The sequence below is a fragment of the Mesitornis unicolor genome, unplaced genomic scaffold (genome assembly GCF_000695765.1).
Source record: "Mesitornis unicolor isolate BGI_N332 unplaced genomic scaffold, ASM69576v1 scaffold25245, whole genome shotgun sequence".
In the NCBI taxonomy this organism is placed as follows: Eukaryota; Metazoa; Chordata; class Aves; order Mesitornithiformes; family Mesitornithidae; genus Mesitornis; species Mesitornis unicolor.
In genome coordinates this window covers 9,134-26,790 of record NW_010186746.1, presented here as the reverse complement: position 1 = coordinate 26,790, position 17,657 = coordinate 9,134, and the positions used below count along the sequence as shown (strand labels likewise).

Here is a 17,657-nt window from a genome sequence, read left to right as displayed (position 1 = left end):
ACTGAAGGACATCAGTGGAAATGCTTAAACCAGTTTTTTCAGAAGACCATTTATTCACCACAGCCTGAAAGGTGAAATAGATATGAAAATAAAATCGTATCCTTCTCCTCTGTCTTGTGTACTAGTTGATATGTGCATATAGTCCCTACACATCAGGCACCTAGGAATATAAGAGATAAAGAGGAGAAACAACCTTCAGAAAAACTTCTGGATGCAAGAGGATTCCTTTAGCTGGGCCACTACCTTTAGCTGAATGACCTCAACCATTCACTGCTGCTTATGAGTCAAAACATGTAATTATAGGAAAATGTTATACTACTTATTATCACTGTTGTTATTTTTAAAAAATACAACACCACTTCATCTGCTGCTTGAGAGCAAAGATGCTGCATATCCTATCATTTTACCAAATAAGTAAATGTATCATGAAGTGCATGCCTGCATTGCAAGAGGTTCAATGAAGAATTGGTCATCTGGAGGAAATTTTGGAACTAATTCTTTTCAGAAGTGAAGAATAGTTAACCATTACTTTTAATACTCAAGTAACAACCTGTATATCATTATGAATAGAATAGTCTTAGTAATAATTTCATATTTATTTGTGCACTTAGTGTCACTTATTTTCTAGCACATTTTCATCAACAAGTGACTAAGATTTTACCACATGGTGATAAAAATGTTGCTTTTACTTGCAGTTAATTTAACATTCAGCTTTCCCTAGCTATTATGAAAGAAAGAACTGACAGAACTGATAATGTGAAGGAGTAACCCTTTATTTTAAGCACCTTATTTTAATAAATTGATCTGACATCTAAAGTAATACTTCAAACTCTAATAACATTGCAGATAGTCACCTGAAATTCCATTTTCCAACTTGACTGTGGACAACATTTATCATTCGGCAAATATTTATCTGTTGTTACTGGTTGAACTTTATTGTTAATACATGGCAACTGAAGTATAAGAAACATTGCATTAGTCCACAGTGGTCTTTATAAAGCGGCCAGGAAGCTTAAAGGATAGTTATTTTGGACCAGGCCAACATCACCCATTCTGTCCCTGTAACAGATATGAAGTGGGTAATTTGTCCCAAGTATTAGAGACTCTGCAGTGACTGATCTTTAAAAGGGAATGGTATACCAGTATGTTAATGGAGAAAGCGTCTTGCTTATTGCATAAAAGCTCTCTCCTCCCTGAGCTGTGTAGGTGGGCACAGTGTGGTTAAGAACAGACCAGGTTAAGACTTTTCCTGCACCTACAAGTTGGTGTTACTGGGGAGGGAACAAGGAGGAGTAAGTAAATAGCTGAACCAAAATAATCCTGGAGCTATGGATGGAGGTCTAAAGGAACAGAGGGATAATTTTTTCAGCCAATTAAAAAGGGCTTCTAAAGTCTAAGCAGAGGTTCATGTAATATATGATAGATAGAAACATATAGTAGAACAGAATAAAATATTATCATGACCAGGGCAAACTATATCACATGTATTTTAAATATCTTAAATAAATCCTTTGGTGCTTACAGCCTTTGTAGAAAAAACATATAGTATGGTACCAATGACGAGAAGCTGAGCTTTTCTTTTATTAGCCTTAAGGTGACCACATACTTGTCAACTGTGCGGTAATAACACTCTGTAGAAACTATCCAGGGAGGTTCTGTGTGTCGGAGAGATCAAGGATGAGGCAGCAAAAGGGTTATCTATGACCTATGGTCATAGACCTTTATGACTAAAGGTCTCCTTCAAGCTCCAGTGCGTTCAAAGAGGAAGCTTGTTAGAAGAATTCTACAAAAACAAAATGCTTGAAAGGCTAAGAAAGCCTCTAGGGACCACATATTGTCATACGATTCCCACTGGCATCAGCGAAGTCTGCATACATGTCTCCCAATAAAATAATCCGATCTGTATGTTTAGCTTCTGATCTGTAAATCTGGATGTGTGCTACAAGTATAAGCCAGTACATGAGTGGATTTTTACTCCACCAGAAAGTGTATTTAGGAGGAGGAGGGCTGTATTATGGGAGTTAACTGAGCGAATCTTTTTTGTTTGATCAACAAAAAATCTTGGCTTTCGTATGTTTCTGAAGCTTTGATTGCAGTGATTCACCCTAAAAAAAGTTGCTTTAGTACACTAGAAAAGGTCTGTAGTAATTTCATGGTGTCTTCCAAGACATTACAGACTCTCGTCCTGATTCTTGGCTGACCTGTTTATGTAGTCATTTGTGTCAGGGCAGAGTGATGATTAGAGCAGATTACCAATCCAGAACAGCAGCAGTTCCTTTCACTTGGTTCTGATATGAAGGTCTGCAGGATAGTGGAAATGGAGAAATTTCTCCCGTGGGGAAGTACGTTGTTTTTCAACCTGTTGCTCATTCCAGGAGAAATGGTTGATCTCATACTTCAGAGGATACATAGAAAAATTTTGAGTAATGTTTTCCTAACCACAACTGTGTGTTTGGACACTTTCTGCAGAAAATGCTTCCCAGAGTGAGCTGCGAGATCTACTTTCAGAGTTCAACCTTTTGAAACAGGTGAACCATCCTCATGTCATCAAACTTTATGGAGCCTGCAGTCAAGATGGTAACTATTAGAAGCTTGTTATTAATATGAAAATGTCATGCAAGGAAATAAAAAATGGTTAATTGATGGATTTGGATCACTGTTTAATTATTCCTGAGTGCTTTTTAAATTTGCCATTGTCTGAAAAAATGACAGACATATAAGAAAAGCAATGTTTGAAGGGAAGGGGAAATGCTAATTCAGTGTAACTAAGCATTCTTCCTGTGGTTTTCATCAATACACATTTTGATTGTGAAGCCATTTTAAGTTTAACTAATCTACTACCAAGTCTCTTCCAATCGATATATATTTTTATATTATGTTGATAATCAGTAATTGTTTTCAAATACAGTTTGTATTTGAAGTTTAATGGGGTTTTCATTATTGTTGTTATTATTCATACTAAAACAATGCTTTGAGGCCTGAGCCAGGGAGTGAAATCTCCTTTTAGAAAAACAAAACAAAACAAAACAACAAAAAATACAAACAAAAAAACCCAACAAAAAACAACAACAAAAACAAAAACCACCACCAAAAAAAGACAACTACAGATCCTTTCATTAAAATATAGTTGGAAAGAACTGATACTCAGTTCTTACCCTCTGTCGAAAAGCTGTTGTCTCCCTCTTGTTGTGAAATATTTGCTAAAAGCCACAGTCATTGAAAGGTATATTTCAAGAGGCAAAAGTTTTGGACATGGGTATAAACTGCTAATGAAGCAGATTTTCACTGTTGTGCATAGGAATTGATCCAAGTAATTTCTGTTCATGTTAAATGAAGTTGCATGGCAACATCCTCTTCCTTTTGCATCTGTAATTACACAGCCTAAGACCACAGTATGCATGTCACAACCTTGGGCAAAGGCCTGCCACCTTTTCCCACTCAGTTCTATTGTAAGTGGCGCTTTTAGTTGCAGAAAGAGAATGTAATTCAGGACTGAGTAATCTCTGAGTCTTAGTAAGGTAATGAACCAGCGGGGTGGGATATATTCCCTTTTCTTTTCAGTACGATGTATTTTCTCATCCTAAAGGAAGTGAATTGTTTCTGAGTCACAGGCTTTTAATAAATACCAAGTTAATTCATTAGCGTATGGGGTGGGAGGGCTTTGATATAGCAGACAAACGTATTTAGCATTAAAGCACTGAGTGGATATTAATCATGTGGGTAATGGGGAGGAGAAACTAATGGACTGAAATGTCAGAATGTTTCTAAGTGCTCTGAAAAGGCACCTTAAATACAATACTGGAATTAGCAGATGATTTGTGAGCTCAGTATCACACAATCCAGAAAAGTAGTTTGAATTTTTTTTTAAAAGTCTATCTAGGTTAGGGTGTTTCACAGATGGCGGAACATATGCAAGAGCCTGAATTCTGCTTAGATTTAGGCTGAAGCTCACTCACTTTGCATAGAGGAGGTAAGCTAAAAATATTCTGTGGCTGATTCAGTGCCTTTTATGTAAAGGCCAGAGGTGTCTGGAGCCTCTGACTGTTCAAAACAAGGTGTTGATTAGAAGAGACTTTTTTGAAAAAAATTGAAAAGGTTTCTATTAATTGTTTACTTATCAGTGTGTTTGTTTATTTCAGGCCCACTGTATTTAATTGTGGAATATGCTAAATACGGCTCCTTGCGCAGTTTTCTCAGGGAGAGTCGAAAAGTAGGACCAAGCTACGTGGGCAGTGATGGCAACAGAAATTCAAGTTATTTGGATAACCCTGATGAGAGAGCCTTAACAATGGGAGATCTGATATCGTTTGCATGGCAGATATCCCGAGGAATGCAGTATCTTGCAGAAATGAAGGTAGGGCAGTGTAATAGTGATCTGAGCACGTCCTTGTGATAGATGGACGTGTCAGCAGTCGGTTCCTCCACAAGAAGCATAAACACTATTGTTGGTTTCTTCCAAAAGCTTGTCCATCGTGACTTAGCAGCCAGAAATGTACTGGTGGCAGAAGGGCGTAAAATGAAGATTTCTGATTTTGGCCTCTCCCGTGATGTATATGAAGAAGATTCATACGTCAAGAGGAGCAAGGTACAGTGCATATTAAAAACAGTAGTGGGACTATTACCTAATCAAGAGAATTACTTCATGCTGCTAGACTTGAGCACAGAAGAAAAAGATAATAGCTATTTTTTTATTAACAACTTAGAATAATTATGTATATTAAAGGAATAAAAATTAGGATGAAGCAAAATTATGAGCTTAATCAGTGGGGCAGTAATATATATGTGTCAAAAATGTATCATGTTGAAGTCACATTACCTGCTCTCTGTCTCTTTGTTGACTTGTCAACAAAACCAATTTATTTCTAATATGTAAAAATTAGTAAAAGAAAGGTCACTATGCCAACTATGGCCTTGGAGCATCTGTCATGAATGGACAGGCTGATAGAACTGGGTTTGTTTAGCATGGAGAAAAGAGCGCTCAGGGGGATCTTATTGATGTGTATAAGTACCTGATGGGAGGGTATAAAGCCAACAGAACCAGGCTCTACTCGGTGTGGCCCAGTGACAGGACAAGACACAATGGGTGCTATTTTAAATATAAGAAATTCCATTTAAAGGAAAGAAAAAACATTTTTACCGTAACAGCGATCAAACAGTGGAACAGGCTGACCAGAGAATTGTTGTCCCTGGAGATATTCTATAGAGCACAGGTCTTATGAGGAGCAGCTAAAGGAACTGGGGTTGTTTAGCCTCAAGAAATGGAGGCTGAGGGGACACCTTAATTGCCCTCTGCAACTACCTGAAAGGAGGCTACAGGTGGGGGTCAGTCTCTTCTCTCAAGTAAAAAGCAATAGAACAAGAGGAAATGGCCTTAAGTTACACCAGTGGAGGTTTCTATTGGATAGTAGGAAAAATTTCTTCACCAAAAGGGTTGTCAAGCATTGAACAAGGCTGCCCAGGGCCGTGGTGGAGTCACCATCCCTGGAGGTGTTTAAACAATGGTAGATATGCCAATTAGGGACATAGTTTAGCGGTGGACTTGGCAGTGCTACTTAATGGTTGACTCGATGATCTTAAAGATTTTTTCCAACCTTATCAATTCTAATTCCATGATTCTGTATTCAAAACCTGGCTGCAAAGGATCTCAGAAAACCTGTTGTGACTTCCCCTGCTCTGAGCAGAGAGCTGAGATCCTTGCCCACCTCAGCAGTTCTGTGATCTTGTGGAAAGTTGCAAGACATATGTAGAGTAGGATGAGGTCTCCTGTTTTTTAAAAGCAATATGCCAAATAGTCTGTAATAAACAATTTCTTTTTCTTAAGGCTAGAGAGTTCACACAGGACACTTAAAAATAGCATGTTTTGTTAATGTAAACCTTTTTTCATTGGAGGAGCTTTTAACTATTAACCTTTTCACGTGTAGAGGGCAGCCCATTTTTAAATGAGGTTGGCCCTCTCATTTATCCAGTTCCTTTATCAGACTGCTTGAAAACACAAATACTCCTGTAATTTTCCTCTACCTCTTTTCCTATTTATATTTAAAAATATAAACAAAAAAATCCCAAGGAGTTGAAAAAAATGCAGGCAATTTCTATAAAGATCCTAATTTCGAGAATTATCACATCTATGCAGACTTGGAGAAAAGCCCTCCTATAAGTAATTCCAAATGTACGAAAGATACCAAATCTTAATCAAAATGGCACATCATAGGTTGGGGTAGATCAGGAGCTAATGCTACCTGCCTGAGGTTATTTAAAGTTATTCTGTTTTGCCTGCTGCAGTAAATTATTGTCAGGTGCCCAGATACAGTTCTGTCTGCTCACAGTACTCATGGCTTTACTAGTTTCACTTGTAGGACTGTGCAAAGGAAATCTGATGGGAAGATGTGTTGTTGAGTCACATCACTACTTCCCTGAAAAGAAATGCTTGAGCATAATAACTTTGAGACTAAGAAGATAGGTTAAGGCTTGTCATTTATTTATTCTTGTAAAAAATAATGTCAAATACAGCAAGCCAAATCCTGCTTTTTACCTGTTTGCCTCCACCTGTCATTGACATCAGCAGAACTTTCACAAGTTAATACCAGGCCAGACTGTGGTGCTCACTAACACTACTTTCTATTGGCTCTTTCTAAGATGAGTGATGTTGGTTCATTTTCCTCTATGACTTAGTATGAAAGATTTGCCAACAGAATGTTCTGTGTAAGAAAATTTTAGAATTTTATGAAAATATTTCCATAAATACTATGAGTTTTCAGTTTAGCTTTCCCCATTTCTTTCAGGCCAGTTTGTGTGAATTTTTTGTAAGTCAAAGTAAGTTACGAAGGGAAAAAAAAACCTGGAAGAGATGATTATATGTAAAAGGGCTTTGCTGTGTTCGTTTAGCTATCTTCTGATATATGTGTTTTTCAGTGATCTGTACCAGTTGCTCCGTGTTTTAAAAATTATGCATTTACATAATTGAGGACATTGAGGCACTGGAGCGTGTCCAGAGAAGGCCAACAAAGCTGGTGAGGGGTCTGGAGCACAAGTGTTTTGAGGAGTGGCTGAGGGAGCTGGGGTTGTTTAGCGTGGAGAAAAGAAGGCAGAGAGGGAAGACCTTATTGCCCTCTACAACTATCTGAAAGGAGGCTGTAGCAAGGTGGGGGTCAGTCTCTTCTCTCAAGTAACAAACAATAGGACAAGAGGAAATAGCCTCAAGTTGTGCAAAGGGTGGTTTAGATTGGATATTAGGAAAAATTTATTCACTGAAGGGGTTATCACACATTGGAGTGGCCTGCCTGGTGAAGTGGTGGAGTCACCATCCTTGGAGGTATTTAAAAGACGGATAGATTAGGTGCTTAGAGACATGGTTTAGTAGTGCATAGTTTATGACTGGGTTTGATGATCTTAAAGGTCTTTTCCAACCAAATGATTCTATGATTCTATGACAAAGGCAGTTTCATTTTATTTGACAGGGTGTTGATGTACTGAATGTATAGTTTCTCTTTACTTTTGAGGTGCTTGTTGCCATAGTATTTTTTAGAGCCTAACAAGCATCTGTCTGCTTGCGTAGTGAAACAAGGAAAAGAAAAAATTGAGAGGAAGGAAGAAAGATAACTTTCAAATTCTACTGAATCAGCTGTGGCATATATATATATATATATATAGCCTCCTTTCAGGTAGTTGTAGAGGGCAATAAGGTCTCCCCTCTCTGCCTCCTTTTCTCCATGCTAAACAACCCCAGCTCCCTCAGCCACTTCTCAAAACACTTGTGCTCCAGACCCCTCACCAGCTTCATTGCCCTTCTCTGGATTTTACAAGAACATGAAGTAAGGCATATAAATGCTAGTGATATTATAACAGTTATGAAACATCTTGGAAATTTTGCAAAGCTAGATTTGAATGAGTATCTGGGGCAGATTTTTTCCGATTTTATCAGTGCATTTCTGCAGTGGAAATTAGCAACTTGTAGATTCAATTTAGTAACCTGTGACCGAATATGACTGTCCAGGTAGAGTTCTGAAACCAAATACTGTCTTAACATCTAGGTGCTTTTATTTATGCATCATCCCTGGTATAAAAGAGATTGTTTTTCCTCTTTAATCGTTATTGCCTATCATTTTTGCATTTGCACACTTCCCAAAAGCAGTGGAGTGTATCCTGTTAGAAGACAGACATTCATGTTTGAAGAATATAACTCTCTGAATGAAGCTCTGGCTCAAACTGGTGACTATCTGGAAAAAAAGCCACAAAATCTTATTGTACATAATTAGATTACTGAAGTGTGTGAAATGAACTGAAATGAATGAGTGATTTTAAAAACTCTTACAAGCGTTCTCATCACTGCTTTTCTTATGCAATGCCAAATCATTCAGTCCATTGGAAAATATAAGAGTATTTGGATATCAGAGTAATGGATAGAGTACCTGTTACAGTTTTGAAGATAAATACCTTGGTTTTCCACTTGGAAACAATTTTCTGACCAGTAATTGCATTGTTGCTTTTTTCCCTCCTAGGGCCGGATACCTGTTAAATGGATGGCCATAGAGTCCCTATTTGATCATATCTATACAACACAAAGTGATGTGTAAGTGTAAATTCTTGTATTCTTTACTGTTTATGTATTTGTTTAAGGAGATAAGGGAGAAAGCACAACAAGGTGCATAGTAGCCAAAGCTGTTACTCTTACAGGAAAACATAAACATAGCCTGGATGGCACCATCAGCTGGCAATGATGACAGATTTCTGCTGTTGAATTAAATCTGAAGAAAAGATTATCAAAGGTGTTTAGGTACATAATTCCTGTTGAAATCAACAAGGGTTAGATCTGCTCATGTGACATGGTTGTCTTTGAATATGTAGACACAAATTATTAGTCTTTGCTAAAGATAGTGATGATACCAAAACTTTCCAGTTCCTGTTCATTACTTGTTTGTAACACTTGCTGGCAGATGAGGGATGGGGGTCAAAAGAAAGGAAGAAGAATTTCATGCCTGGCCTCACTCCTATTCAAATCAATGACAAAACACCAATTAATTTTAATGACAGCCAGCTCAAACCTTAGGGGAATAGTCCAGTTCCAGTGCCAAGATGCAAGTTCATTTGCATCATTAGGGAAATGGAGATCCTGAAGATGGATATGCTCCTTTCTCACCTGTGATGATTAGGTGTCAAAGCAACCACAGCTAAGCTCTTTTCATATCTGATAAGCAAGAAGTCAGGCAGTGTTTGTACGGATTTAACTCATGATCAGATACTTTCATTTCTTTCTTTCTGGGATGAGTGATGCTTGTGCTTACAGGCACACACTGTAAAACTTAAGTATTATATATCTAGGAGAAAAAACTCTAAGGGACTGCAAAAGCAGTATTTATGCCTGATTTTCTGCTAGTTAGCATTTTGATACCTTCCATGTTTCCCTTGAAAAAGGATGTGAATGTATTGTAATGTATTCATTAAACTCAAATGGAGTAAAACATAACAGTCTCAATGACATTTCACTTTGGGGGAAAACACTTTGATAATAGGAGTATGTGCAAATACGAACCTTTGGATTTGTACTTCTAAAATTATTTACATTCACTTTTTCCTCATCTCTCTGCAGGTCAGAGCAGTTTTAGTGAAATAAAATATTTTGCTTGCCTTGAAAATTCCTTACACTATCAATTTTCAAAATATTTTCATTTACTTTGTTTCACTGGGAGTAAGAAAGAAAAAAAGATTGAAGAAATTCTCAGGAGAATGTCACTTTTACTTAGGTCTGCTTACAGGTTTTTTTGGGTCTCTTTGTCCTCCTCAGAGTATCCGTTGTGCTGACCTTCTTCTCTACAATGACTTTTCCCAGAGTATTGTTAAGATTACTTTAAAAACGTCTTAGCATATTTTTAATTTCTTCATTTTCTGCAAAACAGATTTGTCATTATGGTTTGGGGTCAGAACAGACTGTGTTGTTTTATAACTGCCTCTTCTTTGATTGTTGATTGATCTTCTGGATCCAATACCATTCCTCCTTGTTTGTTTTTCTGATGGGCTGCTAGTAAGCCCAGGAGCCCATCCCTTGTATATGTGATACACCACCACACAGAGATTACCCAGCTGGCGTCAAGCAAGCAAGCTCAGAGCCCTCGGCAGCACACTGATGCTGTGTAGCTTTACTGCTTCTCAAATCTGGATCAGTATCTCTGTGTAAAGCCATGCTGGTTTACCAGCTTTCTTAGAGATGCATCAACTATTCTTAACAGTACTACATTGTGCTTTGTAGGTCCTCCTTCATGCAATGGCATAAAAGGTCTAAATACCTGCCACACTCACACAGTGCCTTTGACTCACTGGTGAGGTCACCTTCACTATTCAGGTCATTATAAATGAAGTAATCTAAGAGTGTTATACAGCAGCTCCTAATTCAGCCAAGTCTGCACAGAACAGTACTGAGACACACGGAGGGAGTTGCAAAGGAAATCATCTCCATTGCAAGGTTCCAAGAATGCCATCCCAGCAGCAGCAAACTGATAAATGAAGTACTTTTTTTGTAGCACTGATTGTTATTTTAGATAATAACACTCACTGAAAATGTCATTTTATTAATATTCTGTTGGTTTTGGTGATGCAGTTATATTGTAGCTATATTATATTACTATACTCAGCAACCATTCCAATATGCTCTTCTTTTCTGTTACTCTGTGCTTCTGTTTTTCCAACCTTTTCCTTCTGAAGCCTTCTTATATAGTTAGTGGTTAGCAGTGCTTAATAGCAGTACCACTTGCCAGCATTTACAAAATCCCTTTTTGCTTCAGTGGTCGATGACATCAGTGGAAAGCTTGCCTACTGTCTTCCTCTTCACGTTATATTTTTCTTTTCTGGCTTTTTCTGATCACATTTTTATTCAGCAATAAACATAGCACAATGGGAAATTTTTCATCTCCTATTTCGCCTCCCATAGTACTTGATTTGTATAATAATTAGAAAGCATTGCAGCATGCTGCAGCATTCTATTCTAATATGCCCATTTACTAAACAACTTTAATAGAGAAATTATTCATCTGATTCCTCCTTCTATATTCTGTAAAATTTCTCTTGAGCAAGAGATGTGGATTTTAAAAATAAAACCTGCAATGCTACAAAGTTTATTTGAATTAATCATGGATAGCATTATAACTTGATGGCAGAGCATAATTGGCTTCAAAAAGGGTATAAGAAGGTGTATTAATAAAGCATATGAAAATGCTATAAATATTCATTAGCTTTCAAGAATGTGTAGAGTGATTAAAAATTAATTCAATGAACGGAATCAGGGAGAAAAACTGCAGTGTGCAACTTAAGACCACATGAGACTCAGTTTGACTTCTCTGCCCATTTTGGAAGTTTTATTGCTGTACTTTTGGGGTTACCATTCTTTAAAATGTGAAAAGCACAGGTGGACAGGAGTCGGACAGGAGGTGAGGTTTGTGGCTAACATTTTGAGATGGAATTTTCAAAGGGAATTAAACACTGTTGTTTGGTTTGGCATTAGGTGTATAACAGTTCCTAAAATCTTCTTAAAAGTGGAGTTTTCACAGAAATTACCCAATGATGAGAGCACAAAAGCTAACATTTGTCACAAATTGTATGTAATTTTGCTTCCAGATGCATCTCATTGAGTATCCCCTTTGAAACAGTGTTGGCTCATTTCCTTCATTTTGAACATGCAAATTTTGGCAGTTCTATCAGTTGAGCAGATTCAGAATAATTTGTATCTTCTCTGTGTCTCAAAAAAGCCTCTCCCTAAGGAAAGAAAAACATTTTTGCTTCTCTTCTCTTAGCCTGCCCTCCAAAAATGGACTAATTTAATCTAAGTACTTCCAACCCATTGAGCAAGGTCTTTTGTTTAAGGTCATTAATAAAGTAGGTTAAAAAAGTCACCATTTCTTCTGTTCATTTCAGAAAACAGTTTATTCTGTCTTCTGCTCAATGTTAAACTATATATTTTAGGCATTTAGTATTTTCCAAATAAATAGTTTTCTTTGTAGAGTTGGTGAAAGAAGAGGAAAGTCCTTAATCACTGAAATGGCTCAACAGACCAGTTGTAATCCAAAGTGCTGCTTGTGATTGAAGTGCATATAAAGAAACCTCATAGTCAAGACAGCTAACCAGTCCCTTGGTAACTGGTTGAGTAGGCCTGTGTAAATTTAGACAATTATTTCTGAATAGGACTATGAGGGCTAATTAAAGAGGTTAGACTTCCTCGGTAGCCAAAGGAAAAAGAGAGGCACTTCCAGGAGTACAGGACAGAAGAGGAACAAGCCTTTGGGAAGGAATTTCTCCTTCTGCTGTCTAGAAAAGGTTGGCCTTCCCAGGATACAGTTAGCTTTTGTCAATGGATAAAAGAGGGGTATCTCTTATCTCTACCGTCTTGGTTGCTAATCTTTTTAAGAAATGGTATTTGGGAATAAGGATCACCCTATAAATATCTGTAGGGCCCCTCTGGCTCAGCAGTGTGTTGAGTTTGGTTGGGTTCTCAAAACACTAGAAAGAGATGTGTTGGGTGAAAGCCAGACTAAGCTCTTGAAACCTACCACTCCATAAAAAAGCTCATTTACTCTTTTGCAGATGGTCATTTGGAGTTCTGCTATGGGAGACTGTAACTCTGGGAGGCAATCCATACCCAGGTATTGCTCCTGAAAGACTCTTTAACCTCCTAAAAACAGGCTATCGAATGGAGAGGCCAGAAAACTGCAGTGAAGAAATGTAAGTAGATCTTGACTTCTTTAAATTCATAAAATATCTTTTGAATAAATATTTTTAAAAGGTTTAAATACCACATAAATACTGTTCTTTATATCTCAGAGGTATAATCAAAATACGTAGCGCTCCAGAGAATATAATGAAGTTAGTGAACAGTAAAGTGTAGGAAAAGAATTACCAATTGAATGCTTGCAGCCAAACAATTAAAAGAGTTGGAATATTCAAAACTTTTGAGGGTGAGGTGAGGAGAATTAAATAAAGTGCAGTTTTATGCGTTTAATTCAGTACTTTTCTGCAAATGAGAGAGATGTTCCATCCACAGTAATTGTCTATTATTTGTCCTGGAATTACATAGGAGAAAGGATACCTTGACCCAGAAATCTATACCCTAGAAGACACAAATCTTCTGTGACTTGATAAGCCCATGGCAATTTCTTCTCTGTCTGGAGACAGTTCAAAATTGGCTGATTTATTAAAACATTCTCAATATAAAACATCTTCTCTCTGTGGTTCTTTCACAGCATTTGGAGATGAGGCATGATTTTATGTTCAGTATGCAAATCTGGTCATGGTCAAGTTTTGGGTTTTTTCTAGAAGGTTACCAGGCTATAGTCACTGTGACATGTCTTTTGACTGTTTTTCAATATGAAAAATGCTTTGGCTATATGCAGGCTGATAAATACTATATAAAAAATATAATTTTTTTTAATACCATATACAGAGAAAAAACATTAAGGGTTTCTGAATTCAATGCAGGGTAGAAGTTTAGAATTGTCACTAGTAAATAACACTTAATGTTTGTTTGGTTTTGTTTCATCTCAACAGGGAATAAGACTTAATTCCTCAAACATATATTATGTCATTGATAATTATTAGGTTAGGGACTAGTCTATGTCTTAGACTATGTCTAAGTTTCTTCTTTTAATCAAGCCACATCATGGTTTTCTGACCAGCTTAGATTTTTTCTGTTTTACTCAGAAATTTTTCTGACAGCCTTTGAGAGCACACTTTAAGGACCATTTTTCTAAAATTGCATTCTCCACTTTATCCAGTTAAGTAAGAGAGAAGATAAGGACAAAACATGCAGTGCTTGTCAATAGCTTGCTATAGTTCTTGTAGCCAATTATTTCCACACGTCTTAGAGCAATTTTGTGACTAAATTACTTAGCTAGAAAACAATTGAGCTAGAAAAATAACATGCATGGCACAGGTTGGAGAGTTGTACATCTAGAACGTTGCCAATATCTGTGTGATAATCACTCAACTATAAAACCTTAGTTCTGTTCCGTTTTGTTTCCATGCTGTATGCTACAGAAAGTAGTTGAAGATAGAAAAAGAATAGATATAATAAAAATAACAACAGTAAAAGTACTAAAAAGAATGTTAGTTTGTGCAAATAGGTGAGGCTTCACTTTGAACTAAAGTTTACAGAAACTTTTCAGAATTTAAACAAATGAAGAACAAAATTCTACTGTCTGGTATGACAGCAGAGTTTTCCAAGTTGAGAGTTGCACATCAGTGATGACATACAAACTTCAAAGCCATATGCAAACAAAATCAATTAGAAATCTGGCATGCTGCCCACACATGAGGTGGTTCTTTGAGAAAGTGAAAATAATGAAAGAAACCAAAGACTACCATCTTTCAAGGACAGTCAAGTGCATCATAATTTAAACTCCTAAAGACTCAAGAAAATTAAAGCCCATTTTTGTGAATGTCAGTGGTTGATTCAAGGGATGTTTAACAGAACACACAGCAAAGACAGATGTGCTTGTGTATGGCCTTCCTGCCACAGTTCAATTCAGTACTATAAATTATTTGAGCAGAAGCATGACCCACCTTTAACATTTTTTTTTCACCTTGTGGCGGGTCACAGGTACAACCTAATGTTGCGCTGTTGGAAGCAAGAACCTGATAAAAGACCAACATTTGCTGAGATCAGCAAGGAACTAGAGAAAATGATGGTGAAGAGTAGGGTAAGTGTGGGTGGGAAAACATGAGTTTTATTTGAAAGTTTTTGTGATCATCTGAGTTTGAATATACAGAAATAATGATTTATTTTTTAAAGTAAACCTTTATTCAAATTTTAAAGCATTTAAATATCTAGTTTCTTCCAAATGCATCCAGCTTTTTGAAAGCAGTACTATTTCTTATAGTGTCTTTGGTGACTTCAAACCTAAATACAGATGAATTATCCTTAATCTGTCTAGCTTTCTTAAAGAAAGAAAAAAAATACTGCAAAAAGTTACTTCTAAATTGTGCTCCTGAATAAATAAACCTAGAAAGCATAGAACTAGAAAAATGAAGCATTTCCTTGAATCTGATCTGTTTACATGATGATAGCAACAAAGATAATACAAAACCTGTATTATTCCACCATTCTGAGTTACTTTAAAACTGTTATAATCCTATATAGACTTTCTTTTATTAAAAAAAACCAACTAAATTTAATTTTATTTAAAAAAAAATCTAGTTATGGGAAGGGGGGCAATTAAAAATGAAAAACAGAAGAAACATATTGATCATTGTCAGATTTGAGACTGTGATGGCATTTACAATGGGTGAATAAAAGGACTAATAAACAAATGGGAACAATGTTCAGAATGTGAATATCAAAATAAGTTCTGAATTAAAAACAGCTAAGTGAAAGTTCTAGGCTGTACATGAAATTATTCTGACTTGTCAACCACTAACTTACAGCTGCTGAGAAACAGTATGCAAATGATCTGCATGTCCAGTCACAGACGTGTAATACAGAGGCTGGCAAGTTTTCTGAAATTATCACCATAATTAAAACAAAAACCAATCTGAAATAGAGCTCAACAAATTATTTTTCTTCTTGCCTTTCTGAATGAAAAATTATGAAGATTTTTCTATTTATAAAATTGGGTATCTTTACCTTTTTAAAGTTTAACTTCAGTAAATTTCCAAGGGAATAGACATTTTGAAAGGAAAAAATATATTTTAGGTTAGATGAAAATGCTTCACGTTAGGTTTTTTCATGAAAGCAATTCAGCAGCACAGATGAAAACCTATGAATTCTTATAGTTGACCTAAATACTTAGTTTTAGAACAGCAGCAGCAAAAGGTTTATTTGGCAATATTTACACAGCTGATTTTATACATGATTATGTAATAGCTTTTGTAAAATTATGAGATCTGAGTATCTTCTCTTTTAAGCATGCATATATCTATCTATATATGTGTAATTCAGGCATACATATGTATCAGGCATAACAGAAATTGAATGTCAAACAAATGGGTTAGCACAGCCTTTTAACTTCTTGGTTATTTTACTGATGTGCAAAATGAAGTAAGGGAAGTATTATGATGTCTCTAGCATGTCTAGCATTCTGGCAAATCAGATACTTCCAAAGATGCTACAGTTGCAGAAAGGGAGAGCCTACTCAAGTGCTGGAGGTTCTATCAAAAAGCAAATGCAGTGAGGACTGCAGTTACTTGTTTGAAAGAAACTAGATGCACATTTACAGAATCACAGAATCACAGAACGTTAGGGATTGGAAGGGACCTCAAAAGATCATCTAGTCCAATCCCCCTGCTGGAGCAGGAACACCTAGATGAGGTTGCACAGGAAGGCGTCCAGGCGGGTTTTGAACGTCTCCAGAGAAGGAGACTCCACAACCTCTCTGGGCAGCCTGTTCCAGTGCTCTGTTACCCTCACTGAGAAGAAGTTTCTTCTCAAATTTAAGTGGAACCTCCCGTGTTCCAGTTTGTGTCCGTTACCCCTTGTCTTATCATTGTTTGTCACCGAGAAGAGCCTGGCTCCATCCTCGTGACACTCACCCTTTATATATTTATAAACATGAATGAGGTCTCCCCTCAGTCTCCTCTTCTGCAAACTAAAGATACCCAGCTCCCTCAGCCTTTTCGCGTAAGGGAGATACTCCACTCCCTTAATCATCTTTGTAGCCCTACGCTGGACTCTCTCCAGCAGTTCCCTGTCCTTCTTGAACTGAGGAGCCTTTATACCCAACCAGAAACAGTGCCACGTCTGTTAACCTAGCTTTTTCTGTGCTCACTTCTTAGGACTACTTAGATCTTGCGGCTTCCACACCTTCTGATTCCTTACTTTATGATGATGGGCTCTCAGAAGAGGAGACACCACTCGTGGACTGTAATAATGCTCCCCTCCCTCGAACCCTCCCTTCCACATGGATTGAAAACAAACTCTATGGTAGAATTTCACATGCATTTACTAGATTCTAGCAACAGAAAAAAATGATTTTTCTTCTGCACTGTTCTCAGACTCTGTAACCCCATTACAGTGTTCTTGTCTGAATGAAGCCAATCAAAATTTGCTTGGAAGCTTCTTTTGGGTTTTTTGTTTGTTTGTTTGTTTTTTCTTTTGGTAAATGTCAAAGTTTGCATCAGGATCATCCTTTAGTCATTTTGCAGCTGTGTTTAAAATTAATGTTTTTAAAAGGATGTGAAAATAAGTAAAACGACTAGATATCATACAGTGAAAGAAGAAAAAGATCAGGGAAGTATTCTCAGGGGAAATATAAAATGCTAATGAGTATCTGATTCAACTATCCTGTCGGGGCGGGTGAGGAACATTTGAAGTATGTTAGATCCTGCATCTCTAATTTAAGCAATAGGCTTTTTTTAAAAAATACTGAATTTTTGCCATAGTTCAGTGATAGGACACATCTGCAACATTTTTCATTTATCAGAATGGATTTCTAGATTTCAGCTGCTGTTAAAGCATTCTGGACCCATAAGCTGAAATATCTATTTAATGTATCATAGAATTAAACCAGAGTATTATATACAGAAGGTAGGAATACTGTATATAAGTATTATATACAGATTAAATAAACATGTAAAGTTCTTTGAAAATTGAGTTAACAATGGACATTTTGAAAATATACTCAGCTATTTTCACGTCCTTTGATTTACTATGAAAATGTCAGTACTAAACCTTGATTGAATGATGT

The 17,657-nt window shown here is 36.7% G+C and overlaps 1 protein-coding gene across 1 annotated transcript in view; it reads left to right on the top strand.

Annotated features, from left to right (window-relative positions):
• The window catches only part of RET (ret proto-oncogene), a 39,846-nt gene extending 22,809 nt beyond the window's left edge, over positions 1 to 17,037 (top strand). Inside the window, exons 14-20 of the mRNA XM_010185233.1 lie at positions 2,470 to 2,577; positions 4,140 to 4,354; positions 4,463 to 4,585; positions 8,496 to 8,566; positions 12,565 to 12,702; positions 14,576 to 14,675; positions 16,747 to 17,037. Coding sequence (XP_010183535.1) covers positions 2,470 to 2,577; positions 4,140 to 4,354; positions 4,463 to 4,585; positions 8,496 to 8,566; positions 12,565 to 12,702; positions 14,576 to 14,675; positions 16,747 to 16,926 — 935 coding nt within the window. The 3' untranslated portion in view covers positions 16,927 to 17,037. The remainder of the gene's footprint in view (positions 1 to 2,469; positions 2,578 to 4,139; positions 4,355 to 4,462; positions 4,586 to 8,495; positions 8,567 to 12,564; positions 12,703 to 14,575; positions 14,676 to 16,746) is intronic.
• The last annotated feature ends 620 nt before the right edge of the window (positions 17,038 to 17,657 follow it).